The sequence below is a fragment of the Rattus norvegicus genome, chromosome 6 (genome assembly GCF_021556685.1).
Source record: "Rattus norvegicus strain SHRSP/BbbUtx chromosome 6, alternate assembly SHRSP_T2T, whole genome shotgun sequence".
Classification (NCBI taxonomy): Eukaryota; Metazoa; Chordata; class Mammalia; order Rodentia; family Muridae; genus Rattus; species Rattus norvegicus.
In genome coordinates, this window is record NC_141539.1 from 16,154,506 (window position 1) to 16,174,026 (window position 19,521).

A 19,521-nucleotide genomic window follows, 5' to 3' on the forward strand; every position below is an offset into this window, starting at 1 on the left:
ATCCCCTCTGCCGTCCCCTTCCTGCTGGTGCTTGGATGCCCAGAGGGGAAGCACAGACCTGGGCCCTCTGTTCCCAACCCCCACCAGTGCCTGGGCACACAGGAGACTGGGGACCACAACTATTGTCTCAGACCTCACTGTTCCCACCTGGGAGGAGATGAACTAAGGACCCCCTTAGCCCCGTATAAGAGATCATGCGCACCATGTACCAAGTGCCAGGTTCTTTTGTGGCTTTGCTCTGTGCCATGATATAAAATGATTGAGTTTTACTAAATATTACTGATTTTGTTAAGCTTTTTTTTTAAGTTTATGATGGATTGAACCTGGCATCTTAGCAGGAGCAGGTACTCCTGAGCTCCTTGTCTCCATCTCAGAGGGCATAGGCAGCATTTACTGGGTCCTGGGGAAGTCATTTCTTGGCTACGTCCTCTCTGGAAAGGTGTTTGCTCGTAGATAACATGGTCATGCTCATAGAACATCCCTGGTTAAGTGCAGGGGGTCACACACCCAAGGCTGGGGTGACCCAAGTCAGGAAAGCAGGGGTTGACCTGTTGTAAACACTGAAGGGCTGAGAAGAGGAGAGGGAGAAGACCGGAAGACTGGTTCAAGTATATTATATATGAAAGAGTAAGGGGACACTCTCAGTGATAAAATAGAGTGGTTCATCAGTATCTGTCAGTCAGCATAGCCATTAACAACTCTCTCTTGAGTATCTTGTGTTTTTCTGCCTTTTATTAGTTCCTGGTTCATGTAGGCAAAAAAATCTGATACAAGGTAGTTAGTCACGTGATCACTGAAAGGGATTCTGCTTTAGAAAGCTTATTTAAAATCTGTTAACTTGCATGACTGTTGCATTCATTCACACAAACCTAATCTCAACTAAGATACAACTAATATTTCTCATACCTTATCTTTTCTTTTTTCCTCTCAATTTAATTTCCAGTTTTAAATGCGACTTGGACATTGCTGCTTAAGTGTTATTGAAGGGATAATACAAACTTCCCTAGCTTATACACACAATCAGAACTATTTCTGCCTGATCAGATGTTTCTAGAGTGTTCTTGTGGTCATTGACATTATGTGTGTACCTATTTAATGCCTTGCCTTTCTCTCTGGCTGAGGGCCATCTGTGGTAGATTGCTTTTACTTACCTCTGTTGTGATGTGTTTACACACATGAGTGGATCGTAGTTCCAGTTGGCTCTTTATACACAGCAGTTTTATTTCAGAAAAGTAAGTGACTGAAAAGTGTAGGTACTTCTCTTTTGGTAACATCCTTTCATTCACTGACAGTTATTGTGAACAAGTGAAATAAAACTGTTAATCACTCAAACAAATGTTGCCTAGTTTACTTGTTAGGTATCTGTATATTTGAAAATTGTATGTTTTTGTATAAGTCCTGTCGTAGCCAAATAATTTGATCTTCTAATTTTAGAATTATAGGCTATATTCACTTTAATGCTATTGTGTTGAAGTGTGAACCATTGTAACCACCCACTTATAGATTAAAGACAGCTTGAAAGTGAGTCTTTTGCGCCCTCAATCTAGATTACACCTCTGCTTTATTTGGACTTTAACACATATTTTGCAATTTATTTTGCAATCTTTTGAATTCAGGAGAGCTGATTTTCATTTTTGTTAGGAAGAACATAATTTATTGGCCCAAAGTACGTATGAAATAATTTGGAAAAGACTCCATTCTTTTCAGTAGTTGTCTTAGGAAATTGAAGAGCGGCTGCATGGTCAGCGCCTGTCTAAGGACTGGGAACAGTGGGTGGGTGTGTATTTTGGGACCTTTTGTTTTACTAGTTCAGAATAATATTGTCTCCCCCCCCCCCCTTTTTTTTTTTATCTTTTTCTCTCTTATAGATGCATATAATATCTTCCTCAAAGCCGAAAAGCAAGATGTCGTCTTCAGCAGTGAGGCTTACAGCACCCTGGTTGGCTTGCTGCTGAGCAAAGATGACTTCACACGAGCCATGCATGTGAAAGATTTGTGAGTGTCTGTCCATCTGTGAAAACCTTCACTCTGAAGGAACACTAACCACTAATGTCTCAGCAGCCCAGAAAAGTAACATTAAAAGTTACTTAATTTTATGAGTTGTTTGTATAAAGCAGGTCTCACTATGTTTTCCAGGCTGGCCTCAAACTTGCAGCCATCCTCTGCCTCCTGAGTGCTAGGATAAAAGGCATGTTTGTCACCATGACTGGTTCATGTGTCTGTTTTGACACCAACAGTCACATTCGGACCCTGCACCTATTAATGTACTCTGTCTGACTTTAAGTTTATTTGGTTGTAAATTGAATAATCTACCCCTAGACCTTATTTACACCTCAATTAATGCCCTAAAACATTTTTAAATGGTGTCCTGTCAGCTCTAACCCCTGTGGTGTAGGATGTGGATTAATTTATTTTTTTCACAAAATCATTGTGGCACTCCACCTACTGTACATAACCAAAGGTATTCTGAAATGAGTAATTTGCAGAAAACAGAAGAATCCATACTGAGAAGTACAAGTAGGAAACTTAACCTGTTAAGAAAGAAAATGTAAAAAGTCAAAAACCATTTAATCCTGAGAGTTGGTTACAAATTCTCTAAAGATTTCCCCAAAGTAGACTGTAATGGTCTTCATCTTGGGGCTGTGGAGTTGACTCAGTGGGTCAAGTCCTTGCTGTGCAAGCATGAAGACTCTGGTTCAGACCCTAGAACCCACAGAGACACTGGACAAGCTGGCTGGATAGACTGGCTGTGATTGATGGGCTTCAAGTTCAAGAGACCCTGCTTCAGTCAGTGAGGTGGAGAGCAATTGAGGAAGAAGCCAGATGTCAACTGTGCATATCTGTACACATATGCAGATATACACTCATGCAAAACTCCTTGATTGGGCTTGTGCATACTGAGCCCTGTCGACTGAGCCATCTTCCCAGAGCCCACTGCTAAGGTTCTGACTCAGAGTGACCCAGGGTTGTGCATTTTACAAAGATCCCACATAACAGATAAGTCATGGGCCTCAGACTCTTTAGTAGCATTCCCTCATGGCCACTTGTACTGTATATCATGGGTGTTTCATGATACCCTGCTTCTTAAGGTGTTCAGTGCTATGCCTACCTCTCAAAGGCTACTGACCTAGCACAGTTTGAAACTGTAGGTGTACTATCTAGTGGGGCAGAGTGGACCACTTTTTAAATGAGATAGCCTGGAGGATGCCAAAGCACTTCAGGTGGTTAAAGATCATGGTGCAGAATAGTGAGTGCCATTGAGGGTGTCTGTGTATGGGTTCGCTCAGGTATCACTGCTGTGAGACATTTCTGCAGTCCCACCATGGTCTTGATCTTTATTCCACAGAGCTGACCTGACTAGTTAGAAGCATAGCTCTCCTTTCACCACAGCCTGTAAAATACAAGCCCACACTCTTTCTTTCCTCTCTAGGTTTTTATGAGGCCGTTCTACAATATGATTGACATAGTAAAAGATACATATTTAATGTATACATCTCATTAACTTTGGGGATAAGTGTATACCAGTGAAGCCACCGCCAGCATCAGGGCCGTAAACATATCCATCACCATCCCGAGTTCCTCCCACCTTCTTTATCATCATCGTCGCTATCATTGTTGGGCTTCTCGGTGTGTGTAATTACACCGACGAGGTAACTCTTAGCAGTGTTATTAACGGTAGGCACTGCTATCTCTAGCACTCTAGAGCTTACCTGCCTCGCTGGTACTCCACAGTCATCTCCTCGGTTCCTCTCTTCCCTAGCAACCCCCATCTGTGCTCTGCTTCTGAGTCGGGTTTTAGACCCCACAGATAGACAAGACGCCCTGTGCAGTTCAGAGTGCTTACGTTCTAGCTGTGATGGTCTACGTATAGCTGCTTTCCCCCGTAGTTATGTGGGCCCCAGAGAATCCAAGATCCAAAGCCTTCCACAGGGTATTGGTTACATGGCATTGTTTCGGCTGGCTTCTAAATCAACTTGGCACAAGCTAGAATCGTCAGAGAGAAAAGAGCCTCGAGTGAGGAAATGCCTCCATAAGACCCAGCTGTAAGACATTTTCTCAGGCCAAGCCCATAGTGGGTGGTGCCATCTCTGGGCTGGTGGTCCTGTGTTCTATAAGAAAGCAGGCTGGGCAAGCCAGTGAGCAGCATCCTCCATGGCCTCTGTATCAGCTCCTGCCTCCAGGTTCTGGTCCCGTCTGTAACTTTTTTTTTTAAGCTAATGATATGAAATGATTAGATTTTGGTGTCTTCGAAACCTCCAAAATTGGTGGGGTTTTTTTCTTAACGAGTGTGTGGGTTTTAAAAACCTGTTTTGTGGGGTTGGGGATTTAGCTCAGTGGTAGAGCGCTTGCCTAGCAAACAAAGGTCCCCAGCTCCGAAAAAAAGAAAAAAGAAAAAAAAAACCAAAACCTGTTTTGTTTTAGTTATTTCTGGTACTCAGATTATCCAGCAGGAGCCTCTTCCCTTTAGCTCATGTGCCATCTGACATGCCCAGGGTTCAGGCTGGTGGGGCCTGACTCCTGCCCTAGACCTGAGGGCTTCATCTGATAAGGAGTGGTGCTTAGAGCACAGGAAGTGCAGGTGGGGAGTGGGAGTAGCTCCATGTGTCAGCAATACTGGAACAGTTGCTGGCCTTAGAGGTAAGACCCAGGACTAGAGTTCTTCCTCTCCTAGTTTGGTACCTGCTCTGACTTCCCTCAATGGTGAACAGCAGTGTGAAAGTGTAATCCAAAATAAACCCTCTCCTCCCCCACTTATTGGTCATGGAGTTTCATTGCAGCAATAGAAATATGACAGGCTTCAACCTTGAGCCATTAAAATGTTTCATTCTTATGTAGGATGGTGACTTGAAGCCTGTGTTGGGTACCTTTCTTGAGAAGTCCAGATAGTGGCCTATAATCTTAGCATTCAGAAGGCAAATGGATCTCTGTGTGTTCAAAGCTAGCTCTTTGAAGAGTATTTAAATGATGTTATGCAGTTTTCAAAAAGCTTATTGCTTATTCTTATCAGATTTCCTACCTCATGGTTTCAGATGGATTTTGTGATTGGTGTTTTTATTTTGAGGTTTGGTGGTTGTTTGGTTTGGACACTTTGTCCCACTGTGTGGCCATTCTCTCTACAGACCAGGCACTAGGATTAAAGTTTTAGACTTTGAGTAATACTCATATTCTCTCTCTGGTGTTTGTTTGTTTGTTTGTTTGTTTGTTTGTTTGAGATAGTGTTTCTGTGTGTAGCCCTGGCTGTCCTGAAACTAGCTCTGTAGACCGGGCTGACCTTGAACTCGGAGATCTGCCTGCTTCTGCCTCCTGAATGCTGGAATGACATGCTCCACTGCCACCCAGCATGAGGAATGCTCTTAGATGAATGTGGTGTACTACATATAGTAGTAATGGCGTGAGCAGTGAGCTTGTGACCCTGCCTGATTTACTCATGAGAATGCAGGCTCTGTAAGCAGTAGAAGTCACCTTAGAAGACTGACAAACGGGACAAGGGGAAGTCAAACTGAGCAGCAGCTCTGGGGGTTGATTGGTCACGGGAAATGGGGAGGCCCTGTGTGTGGGTGCTGCATGGTGTCTGGCTGATAAGAACAGTGGTCCTGCTGGTCTTGTCCTCTGCTCAGGGGTGTTTTGCCGTGTACTGGCGGCCATGGAGGGTTGACAGTAAGGTCGCTGCTAAACTGGCAAGGCAGCCGTTGCTCCTTGTGACCTCTTACTGTTTCCTAACTGGAAGTTAGTTCTAGGGCATTAGGGAAGCTAACATTTCATCACAAGACATGTACAAACAGTTTAGCAAACAAAGAGCTTCCGGTTAGACTTCAGGGCTTCTGCCTGTCTGTCTGTCTCATCTGGATTTAGTTATTCCTGTAGGATTTGGTGCTAAGTAAAGCTAGTCTTTGCTCTTGGGTTTTAGTTTGTTTTTAAGTCTATGGTCATGTAAAAGTCTAAATTTTAGCATAACAATGGTTTTGGTTCCATAATCTGTTTAAAACCTTTAAAAACTGTATCTAGATGACAGAAATTTGAAAATTTATCAACCAAATGATATGGTGTTAGTAATATGCATTAGTTTATATGTAAAGTATACAGTACTGAAAAGAAAATGTTCATTTTTGTTGCTGGAAGAATAGTTTTTACATTTTATAATTATGGTGAATATAGGAGAGAGGGGGAGAGAGAGAGACAGGGAGAGAGGCAAGGGGAGAGAGAGAGAGAGAGAGAGAGAGAGAGAGAGAGAGAGACCGACCGACCCAGCCTGGGATACAGGGAACAATGAAGGGCACGCGGTGGTTATTTCAGTCACCTAATATGTCAGTACTCAAGAATCTGAACCGATTGTTTAAAAAAAATCTTGTACTTTGTTTCTTTTGTTGCTCATTTCCAACTTTGTCATCTGTCAGAATGCAAAAAAAAATTATCCTTCTATAACCATTGACAGGAGAACACAAAAGCTGTCTCCAGGTCGATATTTTGCAGCAATATTTTTAACATACGAACAGTAGTTTTTATAATTTCACCTTGGTGCTCAACCATTTATTATCGTATCAGAAGCATGTCAGTAATTCCTTTCTAAATGTCTGCTTCTTTTAGCGCTGAGACCCACATCAAGGGCTTCACACTGAACGGTGCTGCCAGCAGCCTCCTCATCATCGCGCAAGTTAGGCGGGATTATTTGAAAGGTATGTCAGAATGCTTGACCTTTACGTCACATTAATGCCTCTGCGGATTTTTCTTGTAACGCCCTTCGAGTACTTGGATAAAGGAGTCCATTTAGCAAATTACCTGCTTATCAAGAGCCTTTTGTGGTAGCTGAGAGACGTAAATTACTGTACATGCATTTATAATACGGCTTGAATATGAATGTGCTGTCATCTGACCACTTAGTCCAGTTTCCATCCCATTTAACACAAGATGGGCTTTCTTAAGATGAATCACAGCTCTTCAGACATGCAAAATTCGTGTTCCAGAGCGAGGGGAAGTACAGGCTTTCAAGTGCGTTAAAATTCACAGCACAAGTCATTTTGCTTTGGAAATTAACATACTTTGGAGGTCTGAAACAATTCCCCGCAGTTATTTCCTGCATGTTGTGTTGGTTGTATGTGAGATAGCAAATGAGTTAAATTGAGTGTTAAGTGTGTGAGATTGTGCACCAAATGATTGCAATATTGATTTTTGGAAAACCTAATCTGATACTTTTTTAATAACTCGTAATACCTAGAGTGGTAAGACGCAGCGTTTGTTTGGAGTTGAGTGTGGCAAGGGCAACACTAGGAGGGCAGGGATGACTTTGAGGAGGACTGGGAGCTGATGGCTTACAGTGGGGTAGACTGGCTCTCAAGGGGGACACTGACGACTCTTGAGGTTAAGTAAGTAGCTTTCAATTAACTTTCAGGGCTGAATTTTAGTCAGTATGGCAACAGTACAACAAACACTGCTTAGGAGGCTTAGGCTAGAAGCTCCGCTCTCAGCTCTACCTGCCGTGTTGGTCTCTTCCCCGGGCTGTGATAATAATGTTCTCTTTGCTTTGCAATTCATCAAATAGTTTCCGTCTCCTGAGAGGAAGCTGGCTGGGCGATTCCCCCCCCCCCCCCCCCCCGCCCCCTCAGTCTTAGCGTTCCTTACTGTACTTAAGCTGTCTTCCTAACAAGGACTTTTTCCGCAACTCTGTTCCTGAGGCAGTCCGCACGCCGGCGGGCTTTTGGACAGTTTGGAATTGTCTTTGGGAGATGCGATAGGCTTGTTTTTAAATTTTGTAGGTTTTTATTATCAATGGAAATGATTTTGTGAGGTTTTTTTTATGTAGATTTTAAGACATTGAAACTTGACTGGGCATGGTAGTGTACACTGTAATCCTAGCATGTGAGAGGCTGAGGCAGGAAGATTGCTCGGATTTGAACCAGCCTTGACTACCAAGACACTGGACTGCAAAGTGAGGCTGTCTCAGGAACAAAGAAGGGATTAAAGTCTACTTTAAGTTTCTACAGACACAAAGAATAAGACTTAATTAAATTTAAGAGTTCAGTTTGGAACTAAATGTGTCGCCAGGCCCTTTACTGACACCTACCCCTTCCTCGGTGCCGTGGTGTGGGGTCTCATCTGCTGTCAGGTGTGTGCACACACAGAGGATCCACACACCCAGTGACACCTCCTTCCACTTCCACAGCCCTTGCTGCCCAGGCCTCACCATGCTGACGGCTGGTGGAGGCACAGCGTTCATCAAGGCAGGCTGCTCTGGCCCTGTTCCTGTGTTCACATTTGCTCTGTAGCCAAAGACAGTTCCTGATTTCCTTCCGTCTTTCAGATTTGATGCCTCCTCAGCTTTATTTAATCAAACTTATCTATGGCAGTAAACAACCAATTAAATCTTAGAGAAATTGAAAAACTAAAACTCTGGCACTGTCAGTAGCTGCTGTGTGGCTGTCCGCTCAGTCCTACTAGAGAGTAATTGCAAGAACTGTTGGACTTGAGTGAGGCCGAGACAGACTTGGAGACTAGGGTGTGGGTAGAGGGTTGCCCTTGGTGTTCCTTCCGTCATTCACGCAGAGATGGCACGCTCTGCCGCATGGTTTATGTCAGAACTTCTGTATCCCCTGGGACGGGCACAGACTGCTCTGCTCTGCTCTGCTCGCCTCCACCCTCCTGTTCCTCCCGGTGCAGCACCGGCTCTTAGGCCGGCTCTGGCCTCTAACCCTGGGCGTTCTGAACTGCCAAGCCTCAGTGGTCCTGAGCTCAGGGCTTCTCTGAGCCTGGCTCCTGAGCCCGCACCCTCTCTGCAGTCAATGCTGAGTCAATCCACGCTGTCCTCCTCCTTTTTTTTTTTTTTCTCGACTTTTACCCACTAAGCAGAAAGCTCTTTCCTTACATGTGTGCTTAGATGCCAAGGGTTTTGAGCATAATAGCCTGTGTATGACCTCCCTTTAATAAGATACTATTAAGCTGATTTTCCCTGCATCATATTTTAGAATAGTATAGGCAGTTTTGTTTCTGGTGTGTGCATACATATTTGTAACATCCACCACTTTTTAATCTGTTTTCCCATTTCTGTATTTGACAGTGGTCTGGATCGTGTGTAAATTTGAAATTATAATAGTTTATTCAGTAAAGAAGACTAAATTGATCGTGTCTTTTACTTCATTGCTTTAATAGATGTTAATTCCTTCCCTCTCCCTTCCCCAGTGAGGATAAGCTGCTCTCATTCTGGAAGGACCTGGGACCCCCAGCTTTGTCTAGGCTCCAGGGGTTTTCTTCTGTGGTGAAGGTGGTTGTTATGCTAAGTATGAGTGCCTCCCCGATTCCAGGACTCCCCACACTAGCATGCGAGGCTGCCTGTAGAGTGGAAGGGCAGTCCGTGTTTCTCTGAAAGCAAGTGTCTGTAATTCTGAGCATTTACGCAAGCAAACCCGTGACTGTGTCCCTAAGAGTCCATTGCTTTATTTTCTTTTCAAAACTGAAGGCAGCAAATACCCGCAGGTAGTCTGCTCGTGGAGAGCCATGTGTGGATATGCAGTTTCCTGACACTCCGGCTGGGCTGCTTTTGTGGGGGATTTGGTCCTGTTTGGACCATCTTCAAGAATGAAGATGATGTTAAAATTTTTTGATAATTTTGTGGGCTTTGAGTTAGTAAAACTTAGGAAATTGTTAATGTGTATAGAAGGTTTTTGCTTTTTGTTTTCGATATATATATATATATATATATATATATATATATATATATATTTTAAAGTTCTTCCTTTCGGTGCTGGAGAGATAGATGGCTCAGTGGTTGAGAGCTCTGGCTGCTCTTCCAGAGGACCCGGGTTCAATTCCCAGCACCCACAAGGCAGCGCACAGCTGTTTGTAACCCCTGTTCCAGGGGCTCTGCCATGATCACACAGACACATCTGCACACAGAACCCCAATACATATTGGGGGACAAAAGGTCTTCCTTCCTTATGTTTTTTAGACTTCTCCACTTCCTGGATGAGTCATGAAATAGTTCCTCTGGGTGGAACTCTGTGACACCTACCTCCTTCCTCACACTTCACAGTCAGGTGCATCATTTTTAAATAGACTTCATAAAGTATCAGTATTTTCTGTGATCTAAAATGAATTACTTATATATTTTTTTTTTTTAGTTTAGCCATCTGATGCTCTTGTTTAAAAGGTGGTTTTCAAGATGTGTTAAAGTCAGTATGTGTCGATTTCAGGATAAACTCAGTCCTCCACTTTTCGTTTTAGTGGCTCTAGAAACTCTGAAGGCAGCCTTGGATCTGGAACAGGTGCCTTCTGAGCTGGCCGTGACCCGCCTTATCCAGGCACTGGCCTTGCAGGGTGATGTGAAAAGCATAGAGACCATTCAGAAGATGGTGAAAGGGCTCGACGCGATTGAGCTCTCAAGAATGGTCTTCATCAACAACATTGCTCTGGCCCAGATGAAGAAGTGAGTATTTCCAAGCTTTCTTTTTTTTCCCCCCGGAGCTGGGGACCGAACCCAGGGCCTTGCGCTTGCTAGGCAAGTGCTCTACCACTGAGCTAAATCCCCAACCCTGTTTTCCAAGCTTTCTTGACTAAGGCTTATTTCAGATAACGATAACCACCTTTAAAATGCTTTTGCCATTCTTTGCAGCTTTTGAGAAACATGTCAATCATAGGAAATTTTCAATCCTAATTATTATGTTGATTATTTACTATTAAAACTAATTACAATATGTCTTCTCTTCAGTCTTAGACTAAACATTTATAATTCATAAAATATACTCCACCGTTGCCAACTCATATGCATGTGTATATGTATAATGTATGTTATGCACAAGTTATATGTTTGTGTTCATATATACATATATGTTTTTGTGTATAAAATATGTACACAGATATACACATGTGCCTCATTATTTAAAACATTTCTTTTACAAAAATGAAGGTGATTTCTTTTTCTAATCAGCAGTTAAAGTGAAATCTTTTCCTAGTCAACTAGTGATTCTTTAGCGTCTCAACACACCACTAGAATAGTACTCAGGACTCAGGAAGCTTGGTAAACATACATGTTCCCACAGTTGTGATGCATAGCTTTGCGGTGGAGAGCCTGGTCAGAAAAATAAGATCCTGAGTTCTGTTGCAAGCATTTAAAAAAAAAAAAAATGGCTCAACATTTCCTCCTGTCAGTACATACATCCCAAGAAGAGGAGTTCAGACTTGAGTCCTCCCTGTCATAGAGAGACAGGCAGACCGTCGTCTTTGATGTCGCTGATGCCTTGCACACAGTGACTTGTCAGAGAGTGAACAGGATGATTCAGGCCTATAACCCCAGAGCTCAAGGCTGTGGCAGGGGGATCATGAATTGAGGACAGTCTGGGCTATTCAATGAAACTTTCTCAAAAAAAACAAAAAAACAAAAAAAACAAAAACAAGTATTAAGAGTGATCCTAGAGTTGATATTCATAACACTTTTGAGGGAAATGTTCTTTAGTGGTTAATCTTGGGTGTATGGATATGGTATTTAAATACGGTTTTGCAAGGGGCAGTTCTGTCTGTTTATTCCTATTAATTTTAGTAGGAAATGTTTTAATTTTTAACTTTAAACTGTTTACTGAGGGCTGGAGAGATGGCTTGTCTCTTTAGCAGACCCTGGCTTAGTTCCCAGCACCACTGAGGCTCCCGACCTTGTGGCCACTGACACTTTCCCTGATGTCCATACAGACAGGCAGGCAAAGCAGCCATATACAGATTTAAACTATTTCCCAAATAGTGTCAAATTTCATTTTTAATAAGAACATATGATTTTTAATATCAAAATCTGTGTAAGAGCTAGGTGACAAATGTTTTAAAGCTGCAATGTATAGATTTATATATTATGCTCTAGAAAACATGTTTTTAGTCACTTAATAATTCTTCTACCTAAGCCCATAAGATGCTTGTTTTTAATTAGAATTCTTATTCTTAATGTACTAATTTCAACATGGAATTGATTTATGGCACCACTTTGTAACTGCACAGAGCAGTCATAGATCACCTCATCAACGTCTCTGGCATCGGCTGTGAAAATGCAGCTTTAGCTGTGTGACTCTTTTATGTTTTAATCTCCAAATGTCCTGTATCGTCTTTGCTTCGCATTCTGGTGCCCATTGTGGTTCATAAAGCCAAAATTATAGCACTATATATCTGTATAGCTAGGTTATGATACATGATATGCTTGTTATTAATCTGGTTGCTTATAAATATAGTCCCTTTTATCCTGAAGTATTTGCATGATTTTGTTTTCCCTTACAGTAATGAAATTGATGCTGCCATAGAAAATATCGAGCACATGCTTGCCTCAGAGAATCAGACCGTGGAACACCAGTACTTTGGCTTGTCGTACTTATTCAGGAAAGTGATAGAGGAGCAGATGGAGCCAGCGCTCGAAAAGTGTGAGTTGTTTTGCTTGTTAAAGAGCGTGGATGCTCACTTTTTCTTGGGTGAAGTTGGCCCAGATCTCTTTGGCAGGTGAGCCATACCCATTTCAGTGAAAGCTTTTTCTTACCTGTTTTTCTTGCAGTAAGCATCATGTCTGAGAGGTTGGCCAATCAGTTTGCACTTTACAAACCCGTCACTGATCTCTTCCTTCAGCTTGTGGATTCAGGCAAGGTGGATGAGGCCAGAGCCCTCTTGGAGGTAAGGACTCCTCATCGGGGCTGTGGCTCGTGAGAGGGATCAGAGAGAGGACTAGACAGGATGGAGGACACTCCTGCTGAACCCTCAAGTTCAGTGTGACTCCAGATTGTGACTCCCTGTGACTGTAGGATGCCACTTTTAAAGATGTCAGGTAGAACTGGAAATCCTAGTAATTAAGACAACCATTGGGTAGGAAACCGAGACAAGTGTTTCTGCAAAGATGGGTAATGCAAAGCGACAAATCCTTTGCTTTCCTAATTTCTTTAATGCTCTAAATAGTGCACATCACCATGGCAACACAGTTTGCAAACAAGAAGCAGGAAATGTTTGCTTTTCGCGTACAGCTTCTCACTCAAATACTCAAACATTCTCAGTACCTTATTCAAGGTTTATTAAGAGTTGAATTTGCTTTCTATTCACTAATGTGTCACAGACACATTAAATGACAAATGTGGCTCTCTGTGGCCCACACTCAGTTAAATCAGCAATCTGGAGGGAAGGAGACAACTGCATTCATGCCACTTTAACAGCTCTAAATATAAAGCTGTGCCAAGTGCGCTGGAGCGGTGGGTGATCGAGCTGCTACTGGCAGTGTACACAAACAGGCGCCGCTGGGAGCCCCTTCCCAGCAGGTGGCAGTCAAACAGTCACGGTGATCCCGCCAGCGCGGTGTTTGTGTAGACTCCCTGTGTCAGATTGAGGCCTGGGACCAATTTCTGATTGTAAGTACTGTTACATTCACTTACGTTCCTACCAGCTGGGAGGTGTGGTAAGCAGGAGATGTGGACGGGGATGCTCTAGCCACTGGCTTGAGCTCCAGGTTTGATCCAAGTTTGTCTAGCTTGACAGCATAAGCTAAGCCATTCACAGAGGCGTTCTCTGCTTTAACAGTTACATAAAAATGCAAATTGCTTCTGCTTTCTCAGGTTCTTGCAGTTTGGTTGGTTCCTTTGTAGGAAATGCAGTGGTTGTATAGGAATCTGCATTGTTCTCTCATGAGCGGTTCCGTGCTGTATCTCCCTGTGCCTGTAGCTAACCGGTTACCCAGGGCTGTAAGCACAGACACCCAGTCACTCTCTGACTGTTCTCCAGAGGAGGCCTTGCTTGCCCTCCCAGCTCATTGTGAGCCGTCATCTTCATGCCTTCCCTAGAAGCAGAGTTGTCAGCGCCCGTGCTCAGAGCTGCCTCTAGCCATGGTGCCAACCGAGGAGCTCCTGCAGATCTGACTGCAGCTCCATCTTTAGCTGCTGCACTTTCTCTTAGTGCTGTGCTTTCTCTGAGTGAGGAGCACTTGGTTCCCAGATGTCAAAAACATCAGTTTATAACATAAATGTTCTGCGAGTCCCAAAAGTTTTTTTTATGCAATCATCTTGGCATTGACAGTGTTTTAAAGCTTTGAAACACTGCGCTCTTAGAAACTTGGAGGATGACATCTGCGATGAGTGTAAACTAAAATATTGTCTTGCCGTATTTCATTTGACTAAAGCATCTAGGACTGGATAGACACTTGATTTATCTGGTCTGTCATATAAACTTTTTTTTAGTTTAACTTTTGTCTTTCTCAAGCACTGGCTGTCTGTTGCAGTGAAAGCCTTTTATAACTGCAGAGATTGAAATCAGTCCTTTTGTATGCGTAATGTAGGTAATTATACTTTAAAGAGAACTTGCTTTGTACATTTTAATTTTTATAAAGAAACGAGCAGTTATCTCCCTGACACCTTATTAAATGTATAATTAACCTTATGATCCCTACCTCACTTGTGAATGCTTGGCAGAGTAATTGGTGAGGAGCGGTGGTCCTTCCTCCCTCTTTCTCTGCAGTCCTGAGCCTTGTTCTGTGGTGGTTGAAACATTAGTTTAATTTTTCCCTTTTCTCTTTAAACAAACTTCATCCTTGATGCAGAGAACCACACTCACCAGGGCTTGGCACAGTTCGTCTCTGTCGTCCCCTTTGTGCCTAAACAAACCTGGCTGGTGGGCTCCTGGTGGGTGTGACGCATTGCCGTGTCACTGCAGGCTTCCTTAGTTGGGAAGATTCGGCTTGACCATCTTATTTAAAACCTCCATTGACACTGTTGTACTTTTTAGAGATGCGGCGCCATTGCCGAGCAGACCTCAATTCTGTCGGTGTTCTGTCTCAGGACGTCTCAGAAACCAAAAAAGGTACGGCGCTCTGTTACTAGCTGGTTTGTCAGATGGCCGTGATCCATGATGGCTCAGAACCTTCCTGAAAACTCCACAGACACGGAAGACATAGCCTGTCTATATTTGGCTACTTTTAAAAATTGTGTGTGTGTCTCTGTGTGTGTGTGTGTGTGTGTGTGTGTGTGTGTGTGTGTGTGTGTGTGTGTCTGCACGTGCACACAAGCACACACAGACATGTACATGGGTAAGACAACAGGCCCTATTTTATGTTTTGGATGCTGGTGGGTAGTTAGATGGTAGAACCTTCTTAGTGTGCACCAAATCCCGACATGACCCTCAGTCTTAGGTCCTCAGGAGATGGGCAGAAAGGAGCTCAAGAGAGCCTTTGATGGGTCCGTGTGTGGTCTGCTGAAATGCTGAAAGTGGTGACCACAGGGCAGTGGAGTACAGTGGGTTAGTAAGCCAGCTTGGACTTGGCTAAGAAATATGTGGAGGTCGCTGCTGATTCCCTCAATGGAGCCCATTGTCCTCTGCGGGAAGCAGGGCATGCTTCTGCAGGAGCCTTCCAGGACTGAGGCACTAAGACGCACGTGGCGCACCCAGCAGGAGGCGCCGCAGAGCTTTCTAGCCTCTAATTTATCCTGGATTTTTTTTTTTTTACATTAAAATACAACTTATTTCTGTAAAGTTGATCTTACAACTTTTTGATAAGTTAACAGTTGATAAAACAAGTGTTTAGTTTTTTGATTTTTTTTTCAATATCGATTTTTGAAATCACTCAGAAATGTAAATGAAATGCCTTTAATTATTAAAAATGATGATTTTTATCTGGCTACGATTTATCAAACTAACATCAAAGGCTGAGATACACAGAAGTCAAATGAGCCATCCCGTTGAGGGGTCGACTGTGCTGTGAGTGATCTTTCGTTACATTGTTACATTGTGTGTGTCATGTGAGGCTCTGCTCTGTTACACTGTGTGTATTACACTCTGTAGTTTGTTTTTAGGTGTTGTTACCTTTGTTTATCTTCCTAGGCCCCGGTTCTGAAGACCTTGTTAGAGCTGATTCCCGAGTTACGTGAGAATGACAGAGTGTACTCCTGCAGCATGAAAAGCTATGGTAATAAATCTAATCTTACTGCATATTCAAGTGATGTAAATATTTCTAAGTATAGTCAACTGGGAGTTCAGCTCAGAGGAATAATCCTAAATTTCAGATAATTATTCACTTAGCTCTAGAATATGTTTTTAAACTATTGCAAAGCATGAAATTACTCCAGAGCTTTAACAATTGAAAATATTCCCAGGCACCTTCAGAATGTCCCAGGCAGCCTGGACTCCGTATGAGGAAGCTGCTCCCCCTCCCTCCGCAAGGCCTGCCCTGCAGGGCAGAAGCATGGCCTCCTCCTGCCTCTGAGCTCCCTCAGGGCCCTTCCATGTAGCTCCACTGAGGTCCAGGCTTGTTCTCATGTCCCAGCTGGAGTGCAGTCTGTTGGCCATCAGTGTCCTCAGTGAGACATGAGAAGGGAGCCAGTCTCAGGTTTGTCACTGGGCAGATAAAATGCTAGTGTGTGCAGGTCCCACCCTCAGACCTGCGCACTACACTAGAGTCAGAACTAGTAAATAGCTTCTTTGTTCCCACAAGGAGTTTTGCAGTGTTTAAAAACACTGAAATCACAGACCTTCTTATGTAAGTAACGTAACATAGTATCAAAAACTGTAAAAGGGGGTGGGGTCACTGATGGATTAGGATGTGGGTGGATAAAGATGCAGAACAAGGCCCTAGAGCTCTGCACAGGAGTCATAGAGAATGAGGGTCCTGGCAGCAGGAGCACCCCTTCCACAGGGAAGCTGACTGCCCAGTCCTCAGCAGATCCAGCTGATGTCATCGTGGGTGTTCTTCAGCTTCCCATGCCCGCCTTCCCCTGCCCCTCACAGTGAGCACCAGGGGAGGCGGGCTGTGGGGGAGTGGGCGAGCTGTAGGTTCTGAGGGCCTCCGAGGGGAGCTTTCAGTCCCTTGTCTTGGACCCTGGAGTGCCTGGGCAGCAAAGGGTTGAGGGAAGGAAGAGGGTCTCTTCCTCATCTCTCTGGTCTGACTCCTTCAGTCGCAGACAAAGACGTGGCCTCCGCTAAAGCGCTGTATGAGCATTTGACAGCAAAGAACATGAAGCTGGACGACCTCTTTCTGAAGCGCTACGCATCTTTGCTCAAGGATGTGGGCGAGCCGGTCCCCTTCACTGAGCCCCCTGTGAGTAGTCTTAATTACGAGAGAAAGTACTCCGTGGATTTATGTATGCCTCAGGATGCTCTGAGTGTGCCTAAGACTGAAGAGGAAACAGGCTAATACTTAGTTACCTTCCGTGAGAAGGCTAAGGCCCTAAGCAGTGGCCTTGGCTCGGGTGGAGTGGCCTGTGTGTTACAGACCTGCAGCCAGCTGTGGCTCTATCAAACTTTCTTAGGCATTTTTTTTTTTTAAGGTTTAAATTTTTATTTTATGCTTTTAAGTGTACCAGAAGAGGGCATCAGATCCCATTACAGATGGTTGTGAGCCACCATGTGGATGCTGGGAATTGAACTCAGGACTTCTGGAAGAGCAGTCAGTGCTCTTAGCCGCTGAGCCATCTCTCCAGCCCTCTTAGGCAGTTTCTACATGAGGTATGACTCAGCCCTGGTGCTCGGATTAACTCAGGACTCGAGGCTTTTGAACTTGGTGTTGTGTAAAACCCAGAGGAATGCCCAGGCCTAAAGAGCAGGCACTCAGCTGTGCAAGGCAGCGGCCCTGTGCTCACTGACCGCTGCCTCCAAATCTGTGCTCTGCCTGCTCATAAGTGTCATCACTCTCTCCTTTCCTCCTTTACAGGAAAGCTTTGGATTTTACATAAAGCAACTAAAGGAAGCGAGAGAAAACCCCTCATGAAAGAAGCAGCTGTGTGTGTCTGTGTGTGTCTGTGTGTCTGTGTGTCTGTGTCTGTGTGCACGCGCCTGTGTCTCAATGTTATTTCTAAAATGTACTTAGGAAAAATAAACAACTGAAGATTATAGCATCTATGTATTCTTTTATGTATAAATACGCCATTCACCACTGTATCGCCACTAACAACATACACTTAGGCACTGGGCTTTTTTTGGTTTGGGGTTTTTTTTTTTTTTTGTTTTTTTTCCCCCTTTTTTCTAAAACACAAATTGATGACATTTTCTTCAAGGTCTCCGAAATCCAAGGGGTCTCCCCTTACTTGAATGAACATGGTGGCTAGAGCATCCCCTTCTACATGGATTCTCGGTCATGACTTCTGGGTTCACGATTTTGTTGGTACAGCTACTGTGATTCATAAGGGAATAAGCAAAATACTGGTTTGTAATCAGATTTAAAAGTAGACAGTGGTCCTGTCTTCTGCCAATGCTTGTTAGAGTCTACAGGTAAGACTTTGAAACAGAGTTAAAATGGTGAGTCATCAGCAAAGTGTTAGAAATGTTTGTTGGGAATTTCCCTCAGAGTAAGCAAGAAAGGCCTTCTACAAAGTAACCATCACGCTAAACTCTTGTGTATGTAAATGTGTGTTCCTGTACCAAAGCCAATATCATTTAAATGAGAATTTCTCTGAATAAGGTATATGTTGGTACTTGTGAACTGCCGCTTTTTAAAATCCTATAAATATTTATATGCTGGCTGGAAGCCATCTCAAAGGACTGTAGTCTTGAACTTTTAGTGGCAGTGTGGTGACCTCCATCCTAGGAAGAATTTCCTCATCAGCTGTCTGGCTTGTTGTGAGGACCCAGTGGCTTAGTCAGCTGCTTCCTGGCTATTCTGTGTCCGAGGTCTCTGAGGAGCAAAGTTGCCAAGAATTGAGAAATAGACACAGGTGGTACACATTTAATCCCAGAAGCAGAGGCAGGAAGATCTCGGAGTTCTAAACCAACCTCATTTATGTATTTAGTTCTAGGACACCCAGAGTTACAGAGAGAAACTGTCTCAGGCAAAAACAATTGAGTTCAGATACATATTGACACTCCGAGGGGACGAGCATCTTCTCGGCACTGCAGAGATGGTCATAGAATCTGCATTCCCCAGGTTCTTCAATACCTCTGCTCTTTCCTGGAGCACTCTCTGGGCCATCAGTTATTACCTGTGGCTGCACGCATCTCTCATTCTGGACACATTGTGAACTCTGGCCCCTGGTCCCCTAGTCTATCCTCAGACCTGCAGGAACACATTAAGTTGAGCCATCTGTATTTAAGTTCTGTGGCTCCTAAGAACTGACTGCCATACCCAGGACCACTGTTGCCTGATTATCTGGATGAGAAAACCGAAGTCGGTTTGTGTAGGTTTGCAGCATAAGTCAAATGGCCACGACTTCCTAAAAAGTTTTTTTTTTCTTGGGCTAGAGAGATGGCCGGGTGGTTAAAGAACTTAATGCTCTTGCAAAGGACCAGGGTTCAGTCCCCACCCAGCACCCATACACTTCCAGGGTGCCCAGCGCCTCTTTCTGGTCTCCTTAGATGCTGCACGCACGTGGTGCATTTAAATGCCGGCCAAACAAATGTAAAATAAAAATGTTTCTCAAAGTCTTTCCCACTGGGCATTGTTGTGGATTCCTTTAATCCCAGCATTTGAGAGGCAGGTAGATGTTGAGTTCAAGGCCAACCGTGGCTATACAGACCCTGTCTCAAAAGAAGTAACCATGAGATTACAAAAAGCAGTGCAGCTAAAGTCAGGATGGCCTTCAAACAAAACGCCCCTCACACTAATCCAAT

At 43.7% G+C, this 19,521-nt stretch overlaps 1 protein-coding gene across 1 annotated transcript in view; it reads left to right on the forward strand.

The window, feature by feature from the left end:
- Positions 1-17,808, forward strand: part of Lrpprc (leucine-rich pentatricopeptide repeat containing) — an 82,483-nt gene extending 64,675 nt beyond the window's left edge. Inside the window, 9 exon segments of the mRNA NM_001008519.2 lie at positions 1,869-1,995; positions 6,586-6,674; positions 10,213-10,414; positions 12,241-12,380; positions 12,509-12,624; positions 14,713-14,787; positions 15,805-15,889; positions 16,875-17,017; positions 17,630-17,808. Of these exon segments, the coding sequence (NP_001008519.2) occupies positions 1,869-1,995; positions 6,586-6,674; positions 10,213-10,414; positions 12,241-12,380; positions 12,509-12,624; positions 14,713-14,787; positions 15,805-15,889; positions 16,875-17,017; positions 17,630-17,686 (1,034 nt within the window). The 3' untranslated portion in view covers positions 17,687-17,808.
- Positions 17,809-19,521: the final 1,713 nt, after the last annotated feature.